Source organism: Myripristis murdjan, chromosome 23 (assembly GCF_902150065.1).
Source record: "Myripristis murdjan chromosome 23, fMyrMur1.1, whole genome shotgun sequence".
Lineage (NCBI taxonomy): Eukaryota > Metazoa > Chordata > Actinopteri > Holocentriformes > Holocentridae > Myripristis > Myripristis murdjan.
In genome coordinates, this window is record NC_044002.1 from 6,313,998 (window position 1) to 6,336,497 (window position 22,500).

The 22,500-nt window shown below is 43.5% G+C and overlaps 2 protein-coding genes across 2 annotated transcripts in view; one reads left to right on the plus strand and one right to left on the minus strand.

Annotated features, from left to right (window-relative positions):
* lamb1b (laminin, beta 1b) overlaps positions 1–16,297 on the plus strand; it is a 25,672-nt gene extending 9,375 nt beyond the window's left edge. Inside the window, exons 12-33 of the mRNA XM_030046266.1 lie at positions 39–118; positions 620–755; positions 955–1,113; positions 1,391–1,521; positions 1,607–1,727; positions 1,875–2,061; positions 3,144–3,287; positions 3,444–3,675; positions 4,334–4,497; positions 4,843–5,067; positions 5,838–6,055; positions 6,719–6,815; positions 9,677–10,046; positions 10,261–10,445; positions 11,278–11,510; positions 12,099–12,305; positions 12,451–12,595; positions 13,015–13,222; positions 13,893–14,034; positions 14,664–14,840; positions 15,039–15,198; positions 15,683–16,297. Of these exons, the coding sequence (XP_029902126.1) occupies positions 39–118; positions 620–755; positions 955–1,113; positions 1,391–1,521; positions 1,607–1,727; positions 1,875–2,061; positions 3,144–3,287; positions 3,444–3,675; positions 4,334–4,497; positions 4,843–5,067; positions 5,838–6,055; positions 6,719–6,815; positions 9,677–10,046; positions 10,261–10,445; positions 11,278–11,510; positions 12,099–12,305; positions 12,451–12,595; positions 13,015–13,222; positions 13,893–14,034; positions 14,664–14,840; positions 15,039–15,198; positions 15,683–15,819 (3,858 nt within the window). The 3' untranslated portion in view covers positions 15,820–16,297. The remainder of the gene's footprint in view (positions 1–38; positions 119–619; positions 756–954; positions 1,114–1,390; positions 1,522–1,606; positions 1,728–1,874; positions 2,062–3,143; positions 3,288–3,443; positions 3,676–4,333; positions 4,498–4,842; positions 5,068–5,837; positions 6,056–6,718; positions 6,816–9,676; positions 10,047–10,260; positions 10,446–11,277; positions 11,511–12,098; positions 12,306–12,450; positions 12,596–13,014; positions 13,223–13,892; positions 14,035–14,663; positions 14,841–15,038; positions 15,199–15,682) is intronic.
* Positions 16,298–17,200: 903 nt separating this feature from the next.
* eri1 (exoribonuclease 1) lies at positions 17,201–20,809 on the minus strand. Its single transcript, XM_030046260.1, has 7 exons — positions 20,436–20,809; positions 19,970–20,145; positions 19,595–19,811; positions 19,344–19,427; positions 19,106–19,215; positions 18,839–18,953; positions 17,201–18,525 (listed from the first exon to the last, which is right to left on the minus strand). The coding sequence occupies exons 1-7, from the start codon at positions 20,511–20,513 to the stop codon at positions 18,283–18,285; spliced, it is 1,023 nt and encodes a 340-aa protein (XP_029902120.1). The 5' UTR covers positions 20,514–20,809; the 3' UTR covers positions 17,201–18,282.
* Between the last annotated feature and the right edge of the window lie 1,691 nt (positions 20,810–22,500).

The window sequence follows — 22,500 nt, forward strand, 5'->3', positions numbered from 1 at the left end:
GAGCCAAAGTGTGTAACTCTGTTCTCTATTTCCTGCAGCCGCAGCACTGGGGTCTGTCCAATGACATGGATGGCTGCAGACCATGTGACTGTGACCTGGGCGGGGCCATTCACAATACGTAAGATTTAACTAATAAGATGCGATGAGATGAGATGAAATGAGATTGGATGAGAAAAGATGAGATGAGATGAGATGAGATGAGATGAGATGAGATGAGAAGAGATGAGATGAGATATGATATGATGAGATAAGATAAGATAAGATAAGATGAGATGAGATGGATGTGGTAAGACGATATTAAATGAAATGACATGAGATGGGATGAGATTTAAGAAATATGAGGTAATATGAGATGGGATGAGATTGAGTGGTTGGGATGAGACTGGATGAGATTAGATCAAATTGGATGACATGATAGAAAATGAGATGGGGCAGGATCAGACGCATGTGTCTATACCTTCTCCCATCTTGATCTCAATGTGCAGAGCTCTTACACCAGATACATTTAAATATATTTACACACTGAATTAGTCATTCAGTTATAATCAGTTATTGATTACTTTGACGAATGGCAGATTACAGTATCTTTAACAGAAGATGAACCTGTCTGTCTCTGTAGCTGTGACCCACACACAGGCCAGTGTGTGTGCAGGGAGCACATGTTTGGACGCCGCTGTGACCAGGTCGAGTCTGGCTTCTATTTCATCGCTCTGGACCACTACACCTATGAGGCAGAGGACGCCACGCATGGACCTGTGAGTGTGTGTGTGTGTGTGTGTGTGTGAGTTAGTGAGCATGTGCATGATAGTAATTTAAATCAATGTACTGGGCAGACTTTGGCCTTTTATTTAAAATCAGCTCTCGCTAAAACTGGAAAATGGCATACTCTTTCTTCCTTTCTCTCTCTCTCTCTCTCTCTCTCTCTCTCTCTCTCTCTCTCTCCCTCTCTCTCAGGGTGTGACTGTGGTTCCGAGGCGTTATCCTCTGGACCGCAGTCCGACTTGGACAGGTATGGGCTTTGTTAATGTCCCAGAAGGAGCCTATTTAGAGTTCAACATCAATAACATCCCCGAGTCCATGGACTATGACCTGCTTATCCGTTATGAGCCACAGGTAACACTCACACACACTCACACACACTCACACACACACAAACACACACACACACACAGTAGTTCCACTTATATTTTAGGCATTTAGCTTACAGCTTAGATTCCAACACCGTCATTGCAGGCAACAATAAGAGCAAAAGGATCAATCTGTTTACTATTATCAAACTGAATTACTGTCAAAGGCTACTATAGATAAGAGAGCCACATCTACTGATCCCACTTGTAACCCTCTTGCTGAAGTCTCATTCCCTCGTCTGGCTGGTTTTATGTGTCTGCAGCTGCCGGAGCAGTGGGAGCAGGTGAGCGTGAGGGTGGAGCGACCCCTCAGCCCGCCCAACTACTCCGGTCAATGTGGCAACACCATCCAGAGCGGAGACCAGCAGTCTGTCTCCCTGCCTCCTGGATCTCGGTAATTTGTCTGCCTGCTTGGTTCTGTGTGTGCGTCCAGCTCACGTTCACAGATTTCCGAGTAAAATGTGTGTGTTGTGTCTCAGACATGTGGTGCTGCTGAGGCCGGTGTGTTTGGAGAAAGGACTGAACTACACTGTGCGCCTCAGTCTGCCTCTCTACTCGTCAGTCAGTGACGTCCAGAGCCCGTACACACTCATCGACTCTGTGAGTTGAACACACACTCACAAAAACAGACTTGGAGCATACCAGATTCATTGCAGCTCCCTTGTCTGCTGTCTGCATGATTGTCAGGGGAGAGGTCTGTGTTTTCATGATGGTGGCTACAGTCTGACCCCCCCGTCTTCTCTGTAGTTGGTGCTGATGCCCCGGGTCAGGGAGCTGGACATGTTTGAGGGGACGGCCGGTGAAGGAGCGTGGGATACGTTCCAGCGCTACCGCTGTCTGGAGAGCAGCCAGAGCGTGGTGAAGAGCCCCATGACCGACATCTGTAACGACTACATCTTCAGCGTTTCTGCACTGCTGCACCAGGGAGCCATGGGTATGCAGGAGTGTGTGTGTGTGTGTGTGTGTGTGTGTGTGTGTATGTGTGTCCGTTTGACTGGGTATGTGTGCTCTTTAATGTCCAAATCCATGTTTATGTTCTGGCTATAAAAATATTCACCCTTTTGACTTTCTGCACATTATCTTCATTAGTTAGGATTAGTTCATTTATTTTGGATCAAGCTGTCATTTCTGTTGAAGTGGAGCAGAAAGTCAGGACATTTATGTTAACTGTGAATAACTGTGAATAAAATTCACTTTAATTCTTTTTATTTTTAAATTTGGAGGAGAATATTTAGCATTTTTTTCTTACTTTTTTTTAAAAAACAATTTTATGGTAGTTTTGTAGTGATTCTATGGTAGTTTTTGTAATTTAATTTTAGATATATATTTATAATAATTTTGATCATAATATTCTGGTAACTCTCACTATTTTTTAAAACTTTTTTCTGCTCATTTATTTGCTAATTTTCTGCTTATTTTCTGGTCTTTTTCACAATTTGCATCTATCTATCTACCTATCTATCTATCTATCTATCTATCGGCTCAGTAATTTTGTGGCTTTTTTATAGTTTTTCTTTTTTCTTTTTGTTTTCTTTTTTTTGCTTGATTGTAAACACTTATAAGTTTGTGGTTTCACTGAAAAAACCTGACCCTCATATCCTTGAAATGTGACCCCCAGTATACATAAACGTACAGTGCGTGATTTTCATTTTTCTATGTCCAGATTCTTAACTGACTTCCACAGCAAAATTAAAGAAAGTACTCTGCCATTGCATTCTGTGTACTTTTATAGGTAGTGATAAGTGGATGACAATCAAAGAATGCTAAAGAGGAGAATGAAATAGTGTGAAAATAACAAGAGAGCTTGAATCAGACTCCATTCATCCATATATCTTTGCTTATCTGATGATATTTCTGTGCATAAAATATTTCAAACACCACAAATCAGACTTTGATGATCCTGTGATGATCCAGAAATCCACAGTAACTCTATTTGTGGGACAAGAAAATAATATTTCCAAATTCCTATAATTCTCTCTCTCTTTTCTGTCCTTCTCTCTCTCTCTCACCTCCCAGCATGCCAGTGTGACCCTCAGGGCTCTCTCAGCGCCGTGTGTGAGTCCAGCGGCGGCCAGTGCCAGTGTCGCCCCAACGTGGTGGGCAGGAACTGTGAGCACTGCGCCCCCGCCACCTTCCTGTTCAGCCCCGCCGGCTGCAGACGTGAGTGACAGGCAGCATCACCAATCAATAAACACACCAACCACTAATTCCAGCTGATTTATGCCCTCTCACTCTGAACACATGGCAAAATTTTTCACTTTCACTTTCTTTCTTGTTAGAATTTTTACCAGTTATTATTATCACCTCCCTGCACAGCGTGTGACTGTGACTCTCGGGGTTCGGTCAGCGCCTTCTGCCACGAGGCCACGGGCCAGTGTGAGTGTGTACCAGGGGCCACGGGGCGCCAGTGTGCCCACTGTCTGCCGGGCCACTGGGGCTTCCCGCACTGCCGCCCCTGCCAGTGTAACGGCCACAGCGACTACTGCCACCCCCAGACCGGAGAGTGCCAAGGCTGCCGGGACTTCACCATGGGACACAACTGTGAGAGGTACGAGGGTGAGGGATGTGGAGGGGAGAGACCTACAAACTCTGCTGCTGCCACAAAGTACAGAAGAGTAATAGAGCCATGATTTAAAACAAAAAAAGTACAGTCATTCTCAAAATTTAGGTTTTAATCTCCAAACTTTCAAACTGTTACATTGAGTTTATTGTCAGAATTTAACTTTTTTTTCTCGAAGGATATTGTATTAGTGTTATTATTATACAGGCATCTGATAATTTGCTAAAACAACAGCAGCCAAAATGAAAATGGTAGCAGTAGCTGTCAAAACTCCTGTGTCTGAGCTGATTGGCTGAAAATGGAAACAAACCTGCTTTTCATTACCGGCAGCTCAACATGTGTCCAGGCTTTGCTTTTTGCTGTTGTTTAAAAAGACTAGAATCATCGGAAATTTATTCCCACTTTTGCAGATGTTGCTCAACATGACCGCTGACAGCCTCCGGCCTCCGGGTTTCATACAAATGGCTGGAATTTTCACAGAATAAACTTAAAAAGTAAAGTCGTGGCGATTGAAGTCGGCAGATCAGGAAGTCCTCCTCCCTGTCCTTCAGTTAGGAAGTGTTATCCAGCCGGTGCAGACTTTCCGGACTCCCTGGAGTGTCAGTGTTGTGTGTGTTTCATGTGTCGCCCTTCCCTTTGCTTGCAGGTGCCTGACTGGTTACCACGGTGACCCGGAGCTGGGTTCAGGTGATCACTGTCGTCCCTGTATGTGCCCTGATGGGCCACGCAGCGGGCGCCAGTTTGCAGATAGCTGCTACCAGCTGGCCGGTTCCAACCAGTTGGTGTGTGTCTGCAGTGCTGGATACAAAGGTACACACACACACACTCATGCACACACACTCATGCACACAAACTCATACACACCACAGCTCCAAACAGCTCTCCAGTCCCCTCTAATTAGCTGCCTTGCCTCTGTCTCTCCATTCATAACAGGGAGTTAGTGTGCCTGTGTGTGTGCTGTGTGTGAGCCTCAGTGTTTTCCCTACGAAACCACAAAGAGTGTGTGTGTGTGGAAAAAACATGGATCTCTCTCCGACTGTAATTTTGACTTCAGCTAAGAACACAAAAGAAGTCTAGAAAGTCATGACAGTTTACCAGTTTGTCAAGCTTCTGTCGTTTCTGTTTCCATCCATCCTTCTTATTTTCGTCCTGTAGGTGCCAGGTGTGACGAGTGCGCCCCCGGTTACTACGGCAACCCTCTGGTGCCCGGGGGGCGCTGTTTGCCCTGCCAGTGTAACAACAACATCGACATGCACGACCCGGACTCCTGTGACCCCCGCACAGGCGCCTGCCTCAGATGCCTGCACCACACTGAGGGCTATGGCTGTCAGCACTGCAAACTGGGTTACTATGGCAACGCTGCCACCCAGAGCTGCAGGAGTGAGTAGAATACTGTTCTATTCTGTTCTACTATGCCAGATATGGCCATGCATGTGTGTGTGTGTGTGTGTGTTTGTGTGTGTGTGTGTGTGTGTGTGTGTGTGTGTTTGTAGCAATTAAGGCTATATAGACTATATATTAGTGTACCTGTATGGATATGATGCATGATTCAGCTTGATTGATTAATTATTGAATTGTAGATTACTTATTGAGGTAGATCAGTACTACTCCAGTAGTACTGATCTACTAATCTACTAATCTGATCTACTAAGTTTTTATATATTTTATATGATTTAATTTTATTCATTTCATTTATTTCATTAATTTTAGAATTTGATTCAACACTTCTTTGAATAATTTTTTCCTCTGCTTTTTCTCTTCTTTGTCCCCCCTCCATCTTTTTCTTCTTCTTCTCCTTCTTCTTCTTCTTCTTCTTCTTCTTCTTCTTCTTCTTCTTCTTCTCCTCCTTCTCCTCCTCCTTTTTCTTCTTCCCCTCCTTCTCCTCCTCCTTCTTCTTTTTCTGCAAAATACTATTTTACATCCATTCTACCATGAATAACATTCCTGGATCAATCTTTACCTGATCGAAATGTTGTCTCCTGCAAAAAAGTTGTAGTGTGCAGAGTGTTCAGAAGTGTTTATTGACTTCTACAAATGTCTAACATGAAAATGATCAAAGTAAGATATACTGAATATTGGCAGCAACTTTGGTTATTGGTGATTATTGGCCTATTGCTAATGTCTGTGTGTGTGTGTGTGTGGGTTTACAGAGTGTATGTGTTACTCGGTGGGCACGGTGCCTCAGGCTTGTCCGTCCCCTGATGAATGCCAGTGTGACCAGTATAGCGGCCAGTGCCACTGCCAGCCTAACGTGATTGGTCAGAACTGTGACCGCTGTGCTCCCGATACCTGGAACATAGCGAGCGGGACGGGCTGCCTGACCTGCGACTGCGACCCCGAGCACTCCTTCGGATCCTCCTGTAATGAGGTGGGTGAGAACAAAACCTGCAGTCCTGTGGGAGGGAGCAGAACAGCTTGTCTCTCAGACAGCCGGCTGCCAGATATAGTTTCTTTGTGATAGAACAATATTTGAATTTTCCAAATAAGTCCCGCTGAGAGCCGAGCTGCAGAGTAAGTCAGTGTGACCGGCCCATCTAATCACTGAGCCTCGTGTTTGTACAGTTCTCTGATATATAGACTCCAGCTGTTTGGACGTTACTCTCTTCTCTGTTTTTCTCTCTCTCGCTCCATTTCACTCAAACACAGAGATCTGAATGTGCATGCACAGAACCAAACCCACTCATGTAAAGATCAGCGTGCACACACACACACTTAACCACAGCCGTTCGTGTGTGCACGCGCGCACACACTCGCACACAAACATTTGGGTTTCTGTGTTTACTGGCTGTGCTCCATCAGAGGAAGGAAGTCTCAGAATACACTGTGGGATTATTGAATACACATTCCTCCAAGAGAGGAGGGCTATATGAAACTGCAAAGGGCCATTGTGTCTGCATGTGGAGGAAAACCGACAAACCATAATGCATCAGTGTGTAATTCCATCCTTTTTGACGTAAGGGTCCCGTATCTCAAGCGTACTCCCAGCCATAAACAAAGAGACAATGCTCTGCTTGGTTTGGTGTTCCTGCAGATCACGGGGCAGTGCTCCTGCAAACCCGGCTTTGGCGGCAGGACGTGTCGGGAGTGCAGAGAGCTCTTCTGGGGTGATCCAGAGGTCAAATGTCATGGTAGGTCACCATCACCATCATTATGTAACACAAGAACCGCGCAGATTTATGCATTACCAGATACCAATAACTCATTTTGTGTCTGCACAAAGACAAGTCATTTAATTTCATATTCAGTCTTAAAGTCTTATTTTCTCTTAAAACATATGACAAAATCTGTCAGTGGGATGAGGTAATCTCACTTGTTTCCAGTGCAGGTTCACATGTTTCAGGATTCCTCTGGGAACAAGAATAAATATGTTGAAACAAGGCAGAATAAGGAAGATCAACCCACTAGGATCAAAAAAATGACGCTTGGTTTTAAAAAAAATTCTGGAGACAAGGTGGTTAGTGTTGGAAAAAAGTGGGATTAGCTCATCCCGCTGGCAGATTTGAAGAAAAACAGGATTTTAACACCGACTATGAGACTAAATGACTTGTTAAGATGGAGATTTTTTTTTTGCCCTGATGGTTACACTGATCAGGACAAGCTATTAATATCAATACAGTGTCTTCTTTTGTTTATAGTTGTATCCTATTTGATGTATTACTGAGAGGGAGAGTTCACATGGCTGAAATCCCCTGAGTCACCATGCTGGAGGATTTGAGCCCTGCTGAGCTTTAAATTGTTTTTCCATGGTTTCTCTGCTGCTCCGTGTTGGTGTGCGCGTGCATTATTATGCATGAGGAAAGATATTGGTGGGAACTCTGAAATGGCTCTCTAATGAGTCGGTTTTGTCAGACAGCAACCGTATGGCAGCGGCTGTGAGTCAGCAAGTTGGCTCCGAGCAGTGGCTCCCTCTCTGTTCCCGACAAGTTTCATTGTCTGCTGAACAACTGAGCGAGAGGCGAGCCAGTTTTCATCATTTAGTGCGTCTGCAGCCATGAGTGTTTTATGGTAGCTGGCTCGGCCTCACAGAGAGGGAGGAGAGAGAGAGTAGGCAAGACAAAAAGGAGAGGAGAGGAGAGGCGAGCAGAGGAGAGGAGAGGGGAGGAGAGGGAGGGGATGTGGGAATGACCTCCCTGCTCATGAGAACCAGATGTTCTCCAGAACTCTCAGGCATCCCATTTTCGTCATGGACTAACACCCCGAGGATCCAGGAATCCTGAATTATTCCTGCTGTATTCCCTAAAGGTCTCTAAAGCCTGCTAAACCAGCTGGGCCTTTCTTCCCATCTGCACAGATGACACTAAACCAAAGCATGCAAATTCTACTCTGTCCACTTTACTGAGAAAACACAGGTGTAATGTGTGTGTATGTGTCCCCCTAATGGTGCCACTACAACTTAAGGACCATATACCAGTCACTCTGAATGTTTTATATGTTAATTTACAACAATTTCCCTACATTTGACATTGCAACAAACTGTTTTTTTTTTTTTAAAGAAAGATTTCATAACATATAATCATCATCTAAAAACCACAGAACTGATAATTGGCTGTATAAAGCAAACGTTTCCCTGGAGACTATTTTTCCTGGCGGAGGGACCGTTTCACTCCACCCAGTTTCAAGTCATCAAAACACAACAGCGCTGCTGCTTTTAGGAAAACTAATGTGGACGACTTTATTATGATGATGGAATACTGGAGTGAAGAAAGTCTGAAGTCTCTGAAAGTTCATTTTCATATCGTAGTGGAATGCATGAAAAGTAATGGATTAAAGGTAGGAAAAATGATATTGGGGTGTTAAAACGTGACTGCTTGCTTTGAGAAAACATGAAGAAACATGAAGTATATCATTTTGTAGATATTACGCTAAATATGTAAAATCACTGGTGTGGTCCTTTAAGATGTTCTCATGACCAGATTTAGATTTCAGAGTTTACATTTTTCCTTCGGGCCTCACAGTGCGTAGGTATGAGTTTGTCATGTGGTACATCGCTCATAATCGCCATGTATGTTCTGACCCAAAGTGTGTTTTCTTAGACCGCGGTAATATTTTATGATGACAGACGCACCCACAAAGCCAACTTCAAACCCGACCCCTACCTTCTGCCCCATAAATCAGCCAAATAAAAGCAGCAACACTGGCGCTGTGAAACCTGCCTTCTCCCGCTTCGTCCAACCTCTGCATTCCTCCGTCCTGACTCACGCCATTCCTCCTCTCCTCCTTTCATGGTGTGCCCCAACACTCACGGGGGTCAGTATGATCTTTTAGGTCAAGGTCATCTCTATGTTTATTTACTGGAGGTGTCAGGGTGAATAATAACGGGAATGTTTGTTTTCACACCGCATATTTCCCTGGGGAGGATTTGCAAAAGACCCAGAATGCTCATATTTCTATATAGTGGCTGAGGACACAAACAAGCCTGCCGCTTTCTTTCATAACAGAAAGTAACACACGTTTGTTAGATCTGCTTACTGATACCCTCAATTATTGATTTTCAGGTAAATCTACCAACACCTTGAGAGAGCATCAGGAAATCAGGATAAGACTCATTATCTCACTGATCACCGAAGCTTATCCTGCTCAATTTGTGATTTTTGGGGGGCATTTAAATGTCAGTCTGGCCAATATTTACATAATTGAAAAGTCTCACTCTCCCCTCTCAACTGAATTTAGCCACATAGGTCTGTTTTAGTCCAATTTTACAGACATTACAGTGAATACAATGACTTTAGACAGCAAAACATGAAAAATACAGACTTGGGTGTTGTCTAGTAGTCCTGTGAGAAACAAGTCAGTAACGTTGGGAGAACTGCTAGTATGTTGCAATCCTGTGTTTTGGATTTGTCAGCTGTATAATGACAGTGGGTCTCAATCTTATTGTGGAGAAAACCAGAGAAAACTAGTGGAAATTCAGAATGGCTGGGAATTTTGAAATCTACTATCCATACTGGCTGGTAACTTTTTAACGCTCATATTCTGTGTGTGTTCCCAGCCTGCGACTGTGACCCTCGCGGCATCTCCAGCGAGCAGTGCCACCGCGCCACCGGCCAGTGCACCTGTGTGGAGGGGGTGTCGGGTCAACGCTGCGACCAGTGCGCCAGGGGCTACCACGGCGAGTTCCCCGCCTGCGAACCTTGCCACCAGTGCTTTGCCGTCTGGGACACCGTGGTTGGCGAACTGACCAATCAGACGCGGCGACTCCAAGCCCATGTGACGGAGCTCCAGACGAGCGGGGTGACGGCGCCGTATAAAGATCTGATCGACAGCCTGGAGAAGAACGCCAAGGCGGTCAGGGAGATAGTGGAGAGCAACCCTGCCGCAGTGAAGCTGGAGCAGATACAGGAGCTGATGCAGCAGATCACGTGCGTATACACACAGACAGACGTGTGTGCACGGACATAACAGCTTATGCATCTTTGCAAAGCTCATAAATTGATTGTATGTGGTATGAATCTGATAAAAGTCCCACAGACTGCCAGCTTTGTTGCAGTTCCTGCTGAGAAAGGTCATAGACTGCTAAGTGCAGCTTTAACTAACGTGCATGTGTCTCTAATTGTGGTCTAATTGTGTCTCCAGTGGCGTGATGTCCTACTTAAACGGGAGGCTGAACTCATCAGAGGAGACCGTGACCCTTCTGTATGGTGATTCCAACACCACCAGCGCCAGCCTGGACGCCCTGAGGGAAGAGGCCGAGCAGCTGCAGCTGACGGTCCAGGAGCTGAGAGAGCAGGTCGATCAGGCCAAGAACTCCAACTTCCAGGGTGAGAAACCACAACCTGTTGCTGCCACCCCATCTTCCAAATGATTTGAATGTGACAGTGCCCGAATTATGTGCCCTGTAGTACGCAACTACAACAAAATCACAGTATGTTATTGCCAGGCTATGGGTTTAAAGCTACCTGCACTGCCAAAACGCAAAATCTTACCAAGATTATTTGTCTTATTTCAAGTCAAAAATGTCTTATTTCTAGTCAAAATATCTCATTACACTTAAAATAAGACATGATCACCTCAGAAATAAATTGTTTTTAGACAATTTTCACTTGTTTCAAGTGAAAATTCACTTGAAACAAGTGAAAATTTGCTTGTTTCATTGGCAAAATTTGCCAGTGGAAAAAGTGAAAATTCACTTGAAATAAGTGAAAATTAGCTAAAAACAAGAAACAAATTTTGCCAATGAAACAAGCAAATTTTCACTTGAAACAAGAGACAACTGTCTAAAAACAAGTTACTTCTGAGGTGATCATGTCTTATTTTAAGTGTAATGAGATATTTTGACTAGTAATAAGACATTTTTGACTTGAAATAAGACAAATAATCTTGGTAAGATTTTGAGTTTTTGCAGTGTGGGTGTTATATGAGTCTATATGGTGGTGAAATAGCTTCATTTGTTGCTCCCCTGGGCTGCTGAAATATATTCTGCTATTTACTTGTCACCTGACCCGTTTCCTGATATTGCCTGATTTTCACCTTCTGGAAACCACCTCTCAAAATTCCATATTTCAATATTTCAGTGGGAACCCTGACATCACAAGTCCTGGCGTGCCCCAATGATGAGTGTGAGTGTGTGTTTGTGTGTGTGCATGTTTTTAGGTGCAATGGACACCATTGCCGCAGCACACATGCACTCCATGATGGCGGAGCTCCGTGCCAACGCCTCCATCAGTCACACGGTGCAGCAGTCGGCGGCGGTACGGCAAGCCACGGAGGACAAACTGAGCAGCAGCCAGAGGGAGTTTGACCGCAAGCATCAGAGAAACACACAGAAGCTGGACAAGCTGTCCGCTGACCTGGATCAGTTTGACTTATCAGCGCTGAGCAAGAAGGTGAGAAACACCTGAGTCAGAGGAGCGAGTCGTGGTGCACCGCTCGGCTGGTCAGGTTCCCATTAAATGTTTTTTGGCCGAAGCACAACCAAAGTCCTCCTGGGTTTCTGTACATGTCACCTCCATGTATAATAATGTTCTGTAAATACAATGCACTTGATGAATAGTCTAGACTTAGACACTTAATGTACATAATAATACTATAATGTGAATATGATGCACATTTTGCAGCTCATTGGAGATAGGATAAGATAAGCTAAGATGTATAAGAATTCCCATTTGGTTTATATTTGTGGTACATTGCATATGTCCAGATATTTCTTTTCTAATTATTTAATTCTTTTTCAAATATTCCACTTGGCATGTTTGAGTGTTGTAATCATCGGTCACATTATTTTTAAATACATCCGTCTCATTTGCTCTATTATTTATATTGTCTTTTTTTCCATTACTTTCTGCTGTTTTGACAACCCAATATCCCCCAAACGAATCGTTAAAATTTCATCTGTCCACAGCAGGGACACAGAAAAACAGGGCTAAACACTTGGACTTTTTGTTGAGTATGTGCGATTGCTCTGCTCCCCTCAGACGTGCGGCACTGCAGAGGAGGGCGACGGCTGCTCCGGCTCCTCCTGTGGAGGGCTCGGCTGCGTCGGCGAGGACGGGGCTGCACGGTGCGGCGGAGAGGGCTGCGAAGGCCTCATCACAACCTCTCAGGCTGCCCTCAAGTCAGCCAAGGACTTTGACCAGGAAATTCTCACTGCCATGCAGGAGGTGGACAAACTCTCCAGAATGGTGGGTAATGTGATATAAGGACATATACATGGATAGACCAATAGATAGATAGATAGATAGAGGTATATAGAGATATATATATTTTTGTTCCCAGTGTAGATAAAGCATGTAGATGTGAGTAAATCAGTGAACCTCATGTTTTCAGGTCTGGGAGGCCAAGGTCCGCGCAGATGAGGCCAAGGTGAACGCTCAGGGGGTGCTGCTCAAATCCAACCAGAGCAAGGAGAGAGTGGAGCAGAGCAACGAGCAGCTTCGCAACCTCATTAAAGAGATACGAGATCTGCTCACCAGTGAGTCCAGCACAAACACACTGCACACGCTCTCCTTGCATTGGTTCACACAAGTCTCCAAGAGTACATTTTTCAGTTTACAAAAACTTCAATACGTCGACTCTTTGGTTCCCCCAGCTGCCAGCTCCAACATGCGGAGTCACCTGTTAAAAATCTGTAGTCACAAAAGAGTGTTATTCTACAGCTTTTAATAATATTTCAAGCATTTCAACATTTGAAACCATATAACTTGCAATGGACACACTGCTGATGCTAAAGCGAAGCCTCTCAAACTGTAAAAACTGAATACAGGCTGTCATAAATCTGTAACGCCTGTTTACAAATCAACTGCATATCAGATTCCGCGATTGTTCTCATTTGGGAAACATGAAAGTACACAAACCTGGGGCTCTAATTAAGATGCTGCTGCTCGGTGGCAGATGACAAGGCAGACGTGTCTGTGATCGAGGCGGTGGCCAACGAGGTGCTGAGTCTGGAGGTGCCGACCTCGGCCGGTGAGCTGCACGGCCTGACGCAGGAGATCAAGGAGAGGGTGGACAACCTGACCAACGTTGAGACCATCCTCAGTCAGAGCGCCAAGGACATCGAGAGCGCCGAGAGGCTGCTGCAGCAGGCCAAGGTGGCCAGGTAACACACACACAGTACTCAACAGACTGGTGGTTGGATCACTGCTGTCGGACATTATTGTAAAAGCACATTTATTTCTCCTTACTGATGACGGTTGATTACATTTGATGACATTCAAACAGGGCATGTTACCTGAAGGGGCAGTTTTACCTGAAGAACAATACTGCCCCAAAAGTGGTGGTGGAGGTGACGTAAAAAAAAATGTCTATCTCTGTAGGGATCCTTTCCATAATGTTGTCAGACACTTACAATGACAATCTGATCCTGTCAGTGGCAAAAACAAGCACTTTTATTGGACATAATTTGACAGGTGAGCTTGCCTGGTGTGATTACGCTGCAGCCTCTTCTGTGGCTGTCAGGCTGAAGCGCTCTAGCTCGATACCATGCCAATTTCAAAAATTTATGTTCCTATCAGTCATTTGGACCCCAAAAGGTAGAAAAATAGGGCCAAGCTTGAAAAATAGTGGAATTGTCCTGTAAAAACCAAATTCACCGAATTCTACCCACAAAAAGTCACAGAGCAGTAAAGCAAATCTTTCATCACCTCATCACATTAGAAGAGTTTGAGAATATAAGGGCAAACAGAGGATGTTCACATTAACAAGTCTGGGAAACACATATCTAACATGACTGGCCTCGCTCTCCGGCCTTGTCTCTGTCTGTCTGGCAGCGAGGAGGCGGCCAACATAAACGAGGCAGCGGATCTCGTGAAGGCGGCGCTGGATGAGACTGAGCGTGCTCAGAATGTCGCCATGGACGCCATCCAGCAGGCGCAGAACAACACCAAGAACACGCTGGACCTGCTGGTCTCTGTGAGTGTGCTGCCTGACCTCTGTGGCTTGCCCAGTGCACAGCAGTGGCGGATACAGAACATGGCTAATGGGTGGGCCTTAAAAATTCTGGATGGGCCTGTTATTTCATTTTGTTTATTTTTTTAGATAGACATGTATAAAATGATATGATGAAAGAAAAAAAAACTCTCGGTAAACGAGCCGAGAGGTTGTAAACGAGCATAAAATACACGTTGGAAAAAGGACATTAAAACATTTATTTATTTAGTTAGTTATTTTTTGGACTTGAATCTGATAGGGTGGGCAAGCTGTCAATCTGGGTGGGCCTACGCCCATCCAGGTAGATCCGCCTCAGGTGCACAGTGTGTCCTTTTTATTAAGAATCAGAGCTGGGCCAGGTAATTGACTCAAACTATAATTTTCAAAATCATTATCAATATTGTATGTCCCACAAACTCTGATGGTAACACTGAATATTTTCTTTTTTTTGAGAGCAATTGATTTGTTTTCCTCCCATCTGGCCTCATGATGCAGATTCTTCTCAACCTGTCAAACAACATTTGGTTGTTTTCTAGCTTTAATGTCAGCTGAAAACCTTTGTGTATGTGTGTGTGTCTGTGCGTGTGTGTGTGTGTGTGTGTGCGTGTCAGGTGGAGTCGGAGACGGCCATGTCGGAGCTGAAGCTGAGCAACACCACGGGCCGTCTGATTCAGCTGGAGAGGGAGGTGGGCCTGCTGAGGCAAAACGACCTGGAGGTCAACCGCCTGGCAGAGAGGACCATGTGGGTCACCGAACAGGCCAAGCAGGACGCAGAGGAGGCGCAGCAGGTCACACACACACAAAGATGCATACACACATATATTGCCCTCATTTAAATGCTCATGACAGACAATTTTCCACCTATCTGATCTGAAAAACATTTGCCATGGACAACCACAGAAGAGAGGGGGTTACATCTGCTCTTGTCGTCACAGTAACATTGATTTTGTGTGTGTGTGTGTGTATGTGTGGGTGTGTGTGTGTAGGAGTTTGACGATGAGGTGAAGGATCAGTATAGTGCGGTGGAGGACATGGTGGAGGATAAAGGCGAGGTGGTGCTGAAAGCCAGGAGGAGAGCGGACGAGCTCCAGCAGGAGGCCAAAGAGCTGCTGAGCCAGACCACTGACAAGCTGCTGAGACTCCGAGGTAACACACACACACACACACACACACACACACACACACACACACACTGCAAACAGATTTGTTGCTATAAAAAAGAACTCTTTCACATGACATCTGCATTTCACTTGCTATTTGAAAGAGGTCTGTCCTGTTTTAATAAATCGGGATGAGGATTTTGAAGTAAATTGTTTTCAGTTCACGTAATATCTTTTGTTTAGTTTATTAGCCTGCTCAGGTGTTTTACCTGCTTGCTCAACATATCCACATTACTAATAAAAAATTGTATTGTGTAAATATCTCATGAAAGCACCAAGTCTCCCCTACAGTATCATCCCAATATTGAGATATTCAGCCAAAGGCATTGTGATATTTAGCTCTGTATTATTATAACACAGAATCCTGTGTTATATCTGTTTTTTGCCATATCTTACCATGTCCTCTTACACCAGGCATGTTTTTAAGCACTGTATCTCATCCTCCTACTCATGTTGTGCTGGGTCCTCAGAGTTGGAGAGGTCTTACGAGGCCAACCAGCGCACCCTGGAGGCCAAAGCCCAGCAGCTGGCCGGCCTGGAGCAAACCGTCCGCCAGCTCCTGGACGAAATCAGCCACAAAGTCACTCTGTACAGCACCTGTCTGTGAGCAGCAGCACCTCACACTGTTTACTGTTCTCAAGTGCACTGGCCAGGACTGTCACAGTGCCAACCAAGTGTTGTAAGTCGGCAGCAGGGCCAAGTTGAATATTTTAAGTTGTTTTAACAGTGAAATTATTGCCAGCAAATGAACACCCAAGTGTATTGAGCTGCAACAGAAAAATATTTAAGCAATGGGAACGATTTTTTCAAACTGCCAAAAGACATTGGAGGTAATGATGAGTGCCAAAGAAAACCACTAAAAGCCTAAATGACCTCAGTGCTAGAAGCCAAGAATGTGTGGAGAAAAAAAGAATTAAAAATTGAGCAGTATAAGCTATTACAGCCTCTACACTTAACCTATATGACTGCACATATTTGATATTAAAGTTTTATATGTACCGTATTTTATATACCTAGAGAAGCTAATTGATTTCTGGACCACAAACTATATGCAAATGATCCTGTGACAATCGATTTAAATTAAATTTTGATTAATAAAAACTGTTTCAGTTTCTGTGATGTTCTTGCTTTGTGTTCCTTATTTTGAGGTGCGGTGGGCTAAAACATGAGAAAAGGTGTAAAAATGAAAAAGCTATTGGCTATTTTAATGCCTACAAAATTTTATTCAACTATTAAAATGCTGTAGCCCAGTGGTTTCCAAACTGGGGTTTGGGACCCCACAGGGGGTTGTGAGGTAATTAAACCTGAGCAGGTGGTCATTCTTCAGGTGGACTGTTCATCACTCTGCATATGCAGCCTGTGGCAGGGGGTCACAGGGATTACAAACCAAAAACACTGAAAACCAATGCTTTAGCTCATTTATCTGTATTTGGCTTTGCCTTTATTGCCTTGGATTAAATTAAAACCTGATTTAAGAGCTCTTCAGGGCCTGCAGAGACTCTGCTCACCACTGATTGTAAAGGAACTTGTACCCCTCCAGTACCACCACCACCACACACACACACACCTTTCCTAGAAATGCACCAGAGTAAGACCTTTCAGACAAAATGAGTCGTTTTTCACTATATCAATGCATCTATATTACAAACCTAAATGTATTCCAGTGAATAGAATCAAGTTAAGCTGAGTGATGTGTGTGTAACATTAGCTCTTCAGTGATGGTCTAACCTGTCAAGGCTGAGTTTGGTTGGATGAAAAGGGTTTATGAAACAGATGTCCTCAAATCATCTTTTTACAAATTGTCCTTGGGCAGCTCACGACCCCCACCCCCTCACAGACACTTGTTCTTATGGATCTGCATGACTCACATGGGTCATATTTTTCAGGTCAGAAAAGTAGGAATTCCTACAATCACATCTCTGAATAAAATCGTCATGTAAGCTTGAACAGAGCAGATAAACCTTGTATACAGTAACCGGGAAACATGCTTCACTCATTTTGAAGAATATTTATTCCTGTTAAAATATACCATGTTTCACAAAATAAAAACTTGTTCATGTCTGTACAAAGACGACTGAATCCCATCAAACAGGCTTACATCAAACTCAGAGCAGACTTGGCTTTTGACTGAATTTCTTACACTGTTCATAAAGGAGAACCTGGTCAAATCAAGAGTCATTTCATATCCTGTGCAATGAGCATGAAACCAAAATTAAGGGTGTCCCTGTACAAATATCTGATAAAAATCTGTCATACACTGCAGAATCTGTGAGGAAACACAGTCAACGTTCACAGGACTGTCCAGACGTCTGGTATACTCTGGACAAAGTTAACAGACAAACGGTTTGACATTGTTTTGTTAATGTAGCACTTGACACACTGGCACAGGAATAGCAGCGGCAACATTCGTGTAATGGTCATAATACTAGTTACAGGGTTAGACAAATATGGGTTTTGAAGGCCAATACATCTGGATTGAAGCTGCTGATAATCAACATCTTTAAATCGGAAATAAGACTAATATCATGCCTAAAAAATGACAAGTATTCTGTGTTTGTGTCAGAATTCAACAGTTGTCAGGGTGGAGGCAGCATTTAGATTCTCTGGGGAAACAAACTCTCCACTGAAAGCCATGCCATTTCAGTTTTAGGAGCGTGTGATATGTTTCTTTGTAGGTTTTAGACACTATGACCCCTGAAGCCGTTAAGGAGAATCCTCCTGCACCACTCAGGAATGACTTCACTGGTCAGACATTTGATATCAAAATAACACAAACATATTGAAAAGCTGTGATCAGGGAGGAACCTCCTTACCTCAGGTCAACAACACTGACTGATCAAGTTTCAAATCAAAGGAATTATCAGGCCAATAAAACGGTCTAACCCAAACTAGTATATGACATAGTCTAACTACATGATTCTAGCACCTAAATCAAAATGGACTACATCACAACAAGACCGTGAAAGTGCTTTGGAATTTTTTTTTTCAAGTCATGGGGGTAAAAACAGGTATGTGGTGCCTGTTTTAAGGCCAATATGCACAAGGCTCAGTCTTGGGGAAGCGGTTGGATCTAGTCCCTGCTGCGGGGGTTCAGTGGTGGTGGGGCTCCTTCCACAGGAGCCGAGCTGGGCACCGGGAGCAGCTGGCCGGCGTGCATACGCTCATTGACACGCAGCTGGCACCCGTCCTGAAGCATACGCAGCGCTATACGGGCAATGTTCCGCGAGTCATCCAGGCCAGAGTGGGGGCGGCCCTCGTATTTCAGACCCAGGTTCTCCAACATGGTGCTCAGCTTAGTTTGTGTGCGTGGGACCTGTGAGAAAAACACAAGTGTGTGGTGAGTTTCTGTTGTTTCTAATAAGGTTACACACCAGTATTAGCCAGTATTAGCCTGTAAAGACATACTGAGCGCTTCTTTTTTCCATATGAAAATGGTCAAATATCAAGATGCAGAATATTTGTCTTTCAATCCAGTAATATCACTATCGCCCTTCAAAAACCTGTAACTGTCAAACCCTAGTTTCCAATATATTTGATAAAAAATATTGTGCAGTCGTCAACATTTGCTGTTTTAGCCCCATTAAAGACTTCAAGTCTCATAAGTGAACACAATTTAAAAGTCAAACCTTGTAGAAGTTGCCGTAGGACTTCCTTATGTTTATCCACTTCTTTGCAAACTGTGGGTATCTGATCCGACTTACTCGGCACTGGATGTTGAGGAACTTGCTCATATCCCAAGATCTAGCAAAGATACCAAACAGAGAAGCATGAAGTTTGTGACCCACTGTTCGCAACATGCCAAGGTGCAGCAACTTTGTGTTGTGTAGGAATTCCCCACAGATGAAACAAGTTAAGCAAATATTAAGCAGCATAATTTATGTTAAAAATCATACCCATCAGTCAGGATGGCATATTTGTACTTTGTTCCAAGCTCCCTCTCTTGAAGCCAGAGTACAACTCGCTGGAGGACTGCTGGGAATGTGTCTGCTTCATCAACTTTTTTCTGTGAAAAAAAAAAAACAAAAACAAACCCAAAACACCAATCACTGTTTGAGCTGAGTACACAACAACAGTTAAGTATGCAAAATGCAAAAGGACCTGTTAATGCAGACTGTATGAACTAACACTGACCTGTGTAATTCCTGTTAAATTTACGCAGAAGTCGGACAGCTGTGTGTTCAGCTCTGGTCTTACATATTCTCTGAAGGTGTCCACCTGCACAGCCAATAGTACAAATGTTATTCATGATTGCTATGCAGAAGATAAAGTCTTAGCCCTAAATATATCACTGTAATCAATATCTAACAGCTAATATGAACAATCAACTGATCCAAGAGTGCATGAAGCTAGGTACAGACAGTCACCATATTCCCCCAACTCACAATCTCTAGGGTGTGCGTGTTGATAAGAACCATTGGGAATTCAATGATCTCGTGAAGGTAGTCTGGGGGATTATCCTCCTCACATGTTGCTTCAAAGTCCACCACACAGATGTAGTCATAGTAGGTATCAGTGGGCCCTCCTGCTGCTACAGACTGCATCAGCTTCTGCTTCTTGTAGTGGCTCTTCAGTCTCTTCTTCATCACATCCTTCACTCCTCTTTACACACAAAGACACCATTATTCATAAATACTTTCACTGCTACCAATCAAGAAATTTGTGCATCTTAAAATTAAGTATACAAAAATGTGTTTTGTCCTCCAGTCCAGAGGGTCAAATCTGCTCATATTCAGTGTGTGTATTCTTCTTATCGTTACCTTGTATCCAGATTCAGCTCTGCCAGCTTTGCCCGGAGCTCATCCTTGGTCATGCGGTTGATGTGGCCATTAGCCAGAGCAATCTCTTTGTAAACAGGGTCGCTGTATTCACCTTTAGACTGAGCCGAAGACACTTGTGGGACAGTTTCTCCCGTCGTGCACGCTTTTGCCTGATGCTAATGGAGAGTATTACAGTTGATGATTACAATTAAAACAATAGAATAAACAAATTTACAACAAAGTTACAACATTTAAAACTGCCGAATCCACTAATGAGTGGTAATATGTTGTAAAAAGTCTTCAAATATGCTCTGCCACGAATGTGCCTTCACCAATAAGCAAGGAAATATTCAAACAGATTTTCAAATGAAGTCTGGTGTGACGTCTCCATACTGGCGTGAGAAGGACCGAGCTACGTGTGGGTAGTTGGCGCTAACTAGCTTGTCTGCTGCCTGTAATGACTTACCTTTTCATCTTTCCGTGTTTGAGAAGACATCTTCACATTGACATCTTTGTCGTGAATATTCTCCTTGTGTTCATCCATCCGGAGGGGAGGTGAAGCTCGATGAAACCGGCCACAGTCAACTTGTATCGCTCCACCAATATTAGCTAAGGCTAGCTGGCTAACTGACGCTAGCCAACATTCCCGGGGGTGCTCTTGGCGGTTGGTCACTTTCAAGCCACAAAGTCAAAAACCACTAGCTGACTAAAACATATCCCCAAAATAGATATTAATATTTTTGCCGACTCTATTTAGATGTCACTGCCAAGCAGATGGTCCCCGCGAGACAAGACTAACGGTTAGGTTGCATTCGTAACTTTTTTTTTTTTTTTTAATAGGACAGTCATGACGACTTCCGGTATTGCGCCAACGGCTCACTTCTTCTTCTTCTTTGGTGTTTAACGGCAGCTGGCATCCGATTTGTTGCATTGCTGCCATCTTCAGTATTGTTTGCACATTACATTACATTAAATTCTGTTTATGAGTCCAGTTTCTTTCAAAAACTTAAAAAGTCTACTTTTTCCCCTCCCAAGTGATCCTATTTCCAAGATTTCTTTCACTGATACCTCTGCCATTCCCATTTTTCTGAATTCTGAAGTTAGTTCCTGTCTTTCCCTGGTATATTTATTGCAGTCTATTAGAACATGTTGTACTGTCTCTGGCTGTTGGCACTCTTGACATAATCCATTGTGATGTTTTCCTAAAATGAAGAGAGTATTATTGAGGTAGGTATGACCAATTCTCATCCTAATAAAAGAGACTTCTTCCTTCCTTTTCCATCCTCTTCTACAAATTACTGAATCATTCACTCTGTTGGATAATGAAAATAAATGTCTCCCCTTACTCTCTTGTTCCCAACACTGCTGCCATTTTAAGTTAATTTGCTTCCAGACTAAACACTTTCCCTCTGCTTTGGAAAGGTTTATGCTGACATCTATGTTTTCTTTTCTCACAGCTTTTTTCGCTAGCTTATCCACTCTTTCATTTGCTGGAATGCCTACATGTGCAGGAACCCACATCAATGATATCTCACTCCCATTCTTTGTCACATCCCTAATTGCCAACATAATTTCATAAATAAGATCTTGTCGACTCCTAGATAAACCTGTCCCAATACTACTTATTGCTGATACTGAGTCACTGCACACCAATATTTTATGATTATGTATCTGAATTGCCCACTGTACTGCCATTAGAATAGCATACAATTCCACTGTAAACACATTGAGAAAATCTGACATTCTCTTGTATGTTTTAATATTCCACCCTTGTACAATAAATGCTGCTCCAGTGGCACCCGTGTCCTGATCCTTTGATCCATCAGTAAAGATTAAAATATGATCCTGATACCTCTCTGCTACATGGATATAAAACTCATTAACTAGTTCTACATTGTTGTTTTCTGCTTTAACTTGAAGCAACCCCAGGTCAATTCTAGGCACCTCTAATTGCCACAAAGGAACTGTAGGCCACATTACTCCTGGACAAAAATCCTTGCCCAGAATACTCATTTCCTGTGCCACTATCACTCCTGTCCATCCAAAACTGGAGGATCTAGCCACCTCTCTCTCCCAGCTTGCCTGAATTACCCTTTTAACTGGGTGATCACACCTTTGACCCATTAAGTTGACCCAGTAATTAGCTTCAAGTTGTTTCCTCCGCAAACAGAGTGGCATTTCTCCTGTTTCCACCTGCAAGGAACACACTGGGGAAGATCGCACAGCTCCTGTACATAATCTCACTGCCTTTGCTTGAACTATATCTAACCCAGCTAAAACTGATTTAGCTGCTGATCCATACACCAAACATCCATATTCAATTCTTGCTCTAATTAAATACACATAAATTTGTTTCAAAGAGGCTACACAAGCTCCCCATTCTGTTCCAGCAAGACATCTCATTACATTCATAACCCTTTTACTTTTATCTATTACTTTTGATACATGGTCCCTCCAAGTAAGTCTTTCATCAAAAAACACACCAAGAAATTTAAAGGTTTTAACTCTTTCCAAAGCCCTACCATAGAGTT